Source organism: Arachis duranensis, chromosome 1, assembly GCF_000817695.3.
Source record: "Arachis duranensis cultivar V14167 chromosome 1, aradu.V14167.gnm2.J7QH, whole genome shotgun sequence".
Lineage (NCBI taxonomy): Eukaryota > Viridiplantae > Streptophyta > Magnoliopsida > Fabales > Fabaceae > Arachis > Arachis duranensis.
The window spans coordinates 76,356,721-76,362,692 of record NC_029772.3 but is presented as its reverse complement, the minus strand read 5'-3'; the positions used below and the strand labels follow the sequence as shown (position 1 = coordinate 76,362,692).

The 5,972-nt window shown below is 37.3% G+C and overlaps 1 protein-coding gene across 1 annotated transcript; it reads right to left on the bottom strand.

The window, feature by feature from the left end:
* Window positions 1–4,942: 4,942 nt before the first annotated feature.
* Window positions 4,943–5,710, bottom strand: LOC107492095 (uncharacterized). The gene has a single exon (XM_016113071.1). It carries the CDS (start codon window positions 5,708–5,710, stop codon window positions 4,943–4,945), a length of 768 nt encoding a protein of 255 aa, XP_015968557.1.
* Between the last annotated feature and the right edge of the window lie 262 nt (window positions 5,711–5,972).

Here is a 5,972-nt window from a genome sequence, read left to right as displayed (position 1 = left end):
AGCTTGTGTATGAAAAAGCCTATCATCTGCCAGTGGAACTGGAACACAAGACCTACTGGGCAACCAGGTTCCTAAACATTGATGCTAAGGTAGCTAGAGAGAAAAGATTACTCCAGTTGAATGAGCTAGAGGAGTTCAGACTCAATGCTTTCGAAAATGCTAAAATTTACAAGGAGAAAGTAAAAAGGTGGCATGACAGAAAGCTGTCATCTAGAGTCTTTGAGCCAGGACAGAAGGTTCTGTTGTTTAACTCTAGGCTCAGATTGTTCCCTGGGAAATTGAAATACCGGTGGAAGGGACCATATGTGATTACAAGTGTGTCACCATATGGATATGTAGAGCTTCAGGATATTGACTCTGACAAAAAGTTCATTGTTAATGGACAGAGAGTCAAGCATTATCTTGAAGGCAATGTTGAATAAGAATGCTCAAGACTGAGACTAGATTAAAGCTCAATAAAGTCCAGCTAAAGACAGTAAAAAAGCGCTTGTTGGGAGGCAACCCAGCCATTAGCAAAGGTTTTGTTATTTAAATAATAATTATACAAGTTTAATATAATTTATTTTTAAGGTTTATGGTCAATTGCAGAGGTTTACAGAGTAACAAAAGAGTTCAGAACAAAAAATAGAGAAGCCAATAGAAAAGAAGCTTACTGGCATTTAAATGCCAGTAAAGGTGGCAAACTGGGTGTTAAACGCCAGAATGACTATCATTCTGGGCGTTTAACGCCAGAGAAGGTATCATTCTGGGCGTTAAACGCCAGAATGGGTAACATTCTGGGCGTTTAATGCTAGAAATAGTAGCATCTTGGGCATTCAGAAAAAAAGCCTAGTAACAAAGAAATTCTGGCGTTTAACGCCAGCCAGGATACCTGGCTGGGTGTTAAACGCCCAAATTGGCTGCCAGATGGGCGTTTAACGCTAGAACAGCAAAGGGGACGTAATTTTGTTTTCAATTCGATTTTTTTCAGTTTTTCATGTTTTAATTCATATTTTTTTTGCATCAAAAATATTTCAAATGTTCATCTTTCAATATCTATTTTCAAAAACTAATAATCCTTTTAATTCTTTTTAATTCTTGTCCTTATCTTTTTCCAAACTTACATATCTTCTCAAATTCTTTTCAAATCCTTTTAATTTTTTTAACATTAACAAGTTTTTCAAAATTAATTACCTCATTCTTCTTCTACTCCCTTCTATCTTATTTTGCTCAAGGACGAGCAAAGCTTTTAAGTTTGGTGTGGAAAAGTTATGCTTTTTGCTTTCCATTACCACTTATGGCACCCAAAGTCGGAGAATCCTCTAGAAAGAGGAAAGGAAAGGCAATTGCTTCCGCCTCTGAACCTTGGGAGATGGAGAAATTCATCACCAAAGCCCATCACTAAGAAAAAGGATGGAGCAAACTAGAGGAGCTCAAGCACACCATTAGACCATCAAGAGGAAGAAGTAGCCGCCGTTACTAAGGTGGACCCGCTCCTTAATTTCCTTGCTTTTATTGTTATTTGTCTGTTTTAATGTTTATTTTCTATCTAAGTCTTGTCTTTATTACATGATCATTAGTGTTTAGAGTCTATGTCTCAAAGCTATGAATGATTCCATGAATCTCTCACCTTTCTTAAATGAAATATGTTTTTATTCACAAAAGAAGAAGAAGTGCATGAATTTCAAAATTTATCCTGAAATTAGTTTAATTATTTTGATGTGGTGGTAATACTTCTTACTTTCAGAATGTATGCATAAACAGTGCATGTTTAAAATTGGAATCAAGAAAAGTTGACTCTTGAAAGAATAAGGAAAAAGGATACATGTTATTGGTGATCTGAAAATAATCATAAAACTGATTCTTGAAGCAAGAAAAAGTAGTGAAAATTAAAAGCTTGTGAAAAAATAAAAAAAAAAAAGAAAGAAAATGAAAAAGCAAGCAGAAAAAGCCAATAGCTCTTTAAACCAAAAGGCAAGAGCAAAAAGCCAATAACCCTTTAAACCAAAAGACAAGGGTAAAAGGATCCAAGGCTTTGAGCATCAATGGATAGGAGGGCCCAAAGGAATAAAATCCTAGCCTAAGCTGCTAAATCAAGCTGTCCCTAACCATGTGCTTGTGTCATGAAGGTCCAAGTGAAAAGCTTGGGACTGAGTGGTTAAAGTTGTGATCCAAAGAAAAAGAGTGTGCTTAAGAACTCTAGCACCTCTAACTGGGGACTCTAGCAAAGCTGAGTCACAATCTGAAAAGGTTCACCTAGTTATGTGGTCGTGGCATTTATGTATCCGGTGGTAATATTGGAAAACAAAATGCTAAGGGTCACTGCCAAGACTCATAAAGTAGCTGTGTTCAAGAATTAAAAAGAACAAAACTAGGAAAATCAATAACATTATCTGTATTTCTGAGTTCCTAAAGAGGCCAACAATTCGGAACTCCAATGGATAGAGAGATGCCAAAACTATTAGAGGCAAAAAGCTAATAGTCCCGCTTATCTAATTAAAACTAATCTTCATTGATATTTTTGAAATTTACTGTATTTTCTCTTCTTTTTATCTTATTTTATTTTTGGTTTCTTGGGGACAAGCAGCAATTTAAGTTTGGTGTTGTGATGAGCGGATAATTTATACGCTTTTTGGCAGTGTTTTCATATAGTTTTTAGCATATTTTATTCACTTTTTGTTATATTTTTATTAATTTTTATTCAAAAATCACATTTCTGGACATTTTCATATAGTTTTTAGCATATTTTATTCACTTTTTGTTATATTTTTATTAATTTTTATTCAAAAATCACATTTCTGGACTTCACTATGAGTTTGTGTGTTTTTTTGTAATTTCAAGTATTTTCTGACCGAAATTGAGGGACCTGAGCAATTATCTGATTCAGAGGCTGAGAAAGGACTACAGATGCTGTTGGATTCTGACCTCCTTGCACTCAAACGCGTTTTTCTGTAGCTACAAAAATTCAATTGGCACGCTCTTAATTGGGTTAAAAAGCTAACATCTTGGGCTTTTCAGAAATGTATAATAGTCCATACTTTGCTCGATATTTGATGGTCCAAACTGGCGTTTAAACGCCAGCTAGAGACCCTTTTCTGGCGTAAAACGCCGGAACTGGCGCCAGAGCTGGAGTTAAATGCCCAAACTGGCACCCAAGCTGGTGTTTAACTCCAAGAATGGCCTATGCACGTGAAAGCTTCAAAGCTCAGCCCAAACACTCACCAAGTGGTCCCCAGAAGTGGATTTCTGCACTATCTGCACTTAGTTACTCATTTTCTGTAAACCTAGGTTACTAGTTCAGTATAAAAACTACTTTTAGAGATTCATTTTGGAACTCATGACATTTTACATCTCATATTGTATCTTCTACGGCATGAGTCTCTAAACCCCATAGGTGGGGTTGAGGAGCTCTGCTATGTTTCAATGGATCAATGCAATTACTATTGTTTTCTATTCAATCACGCTTGCTTCTGTTCAAAGATACTCACTCGTACTTCAATATGAAGAATGTGATGATCTGTGACACTCATAATCATTCTCAAATTTATGAACGCGTACTTGACAACCACTTCTGTTCTATCCGAGCTCAATGTAATCATTGGGCGACAGCTTGAGTGCGTATCTCTTGGGTTTCTAATCCACGAGTTTGACTTGCATCTCCTGACAACAGAGCATTCAGACTCGTGAGATCAGAACCTTCATGGTAGAGGTTAGAACCAATTGGCAGCATTCCTGAGATCCAAAAAGTCTAAACCTTGTCTGTGGTATTTCGAGTAGGATTTGGGACGGGATGACTGTGACGAGCTTCAAACTCACGAATGTTGGGCGCAGTGATAGTGTGCAAAAGGATAGAGAGATCCTATTCCAACACAAGTGAGAACCAACAGATGATTAGCCGAACGGTAGCTGTGCTTGGTATTTTTCATCCGAGATGAGAGATCCGACAGTTGATTAGCCGTACAAAAACTGTACCTAGACCATTTTCACTAAAAGGACGGATGGTAGCCATTGACAACGGTAATCCACCAACATACAGCTTGCCATGGAAGGAAGCCATGCGTGTTTGGAGAAGAAGATAATAGGAAAGCAGAGATTCAGAAGACAGAGAATCTCTGAAACCTCAACCTGTTCTCCATTACTGAATAACAAGTATCATTCATTTCATGCTCTTTTACTTTTTACAAACGAAATCATTTTTATCACTAATCTCCTCACTAAGAGTTACAAGATAACCAAAGCTTGCTTCAAGCTGGCAATCTCTGTGGGATCGACCCTTACTCGCGTAAGAAATTATTACTTGGATGACCCAGTGCACTTGCTGGTTAGTTATGTGGAGTTGCAAATGTGTGATTGCAATTCTGTGCACCAGTAGGTCTAAGGTAAGGCTATCTGTGAAAATCCTTTGATGAACCTCTAGTAATATCCAGCTAGTCCAAGGAAACTCTGAACTTTTGTAATTGTTGTAGGTGGTTCCCATTGCACTATTGCTTCAATTTTTGAAGGATCTACTGCAATTCCTCCTTGTGATATAATATTCACAAAAATGCCACACTCTCTATCCAGAATTTGCACTTTGATAGTTTAGCATATAACTAATGAGTCCTTAGTATCTGCAATACAGTCCTCAAATGCTTTTCATGCTCTCTTTCTGTCTTTAAATAGATAAGGATGTCATCTATGAAAACCACTATGAATTGATCAAGGTACGGACAAAAAATACGATTAATAATCCATGAAAATTGCATGAGCATTAGTTAGTCCAAACGACATAACCGTATACTCATAGTGACCATATCGAGTCCTAAATGCCAGTCTTTGGTATATCTGACTTTTTCACTCGAATCTGGTGATAACCCGATCGCAAGTCAATCTTTGAAAACACAGTTGCCCCTTTCTGCTGATCCATCAAATCATCAATTTGTGGAAGTGGATACTTGTTCTTGATAGTGACCTTATTTAGCTGTCAATAATCTATACATAGCCTCATTCCACCATCCTTCTTCTTTACCAGTAATACCGGAGCTCCCCAAGGTGATTCACTGGGACGAATAAACTTCTTTCCAAGTAGCTCATCCAACTGCTTTTTTAGCTCTGCAAGTTCTACTGGTGACATCCAGTACGGTGCTATAGAAATTGATCTGGTTCCAGGTACTAGATCAATGCTGAATTCTATCTCTCGTTGAGGAGGAAACTCAGGTATGTCATCCAAAAAAACATAAGGAAATTCCTTCACCACTTGGATCTGTTCTAGGCTTAATTCACTGTCATTTGAGCTAGTCGCTAACAGAACGTACCCCTCACAATCACTCCCGTTTAAGGTAACTCTTACGGAATTTAAATATAAAGTATGGGACAAAAATGGTATAGTATTTAAACTATTAGATGGAATAACAGCATTCCTCTCAAAGCAATCAAGGAAAACATGATATTTAGATAACCAATCTAATCTAAGGATAACTTCTAAACCATGTAAAGGCAAACAAATTAGATCATGTATGAAAATTCTATTCCTAATAGTAAATTGTACTTGCAGGCACACTAAACTAGTCAAAGCATTTTGGGATGTGGGTGTATGAACAATTAGATCAAAGTTTAACTCAGAGAAATCTAGTCCCAACTCACGAGCAACAGTTAGAGAAATAAAGGAGTGCGATGAACCCGAATCATACAATACAGTTAGAAATCGATTTTTGACATAACACTGACCTTGGATCAGGGCATATGATTGCATAGCATCATTAGCAGTAAAAGCAAACACTCGACCTTGTTGCTGAGTTTGCACTGGATTCTGAGTGGACTTTTTCGAGCATTCCTTAGAAATATGTCCAGGTTCTTCACAAGTAAAATAAGCGTTCGTTCCTTACAGCATCCAAATCTCACAAAGCCATAGCCATGGAGATCATAACAGCTATGAAGATAGTTGTGCCTTGCATCTATTCATTGTTTGGAACTCGATTAAACTATGCCTATTCGCAGTCATTGAGGTCTTATCC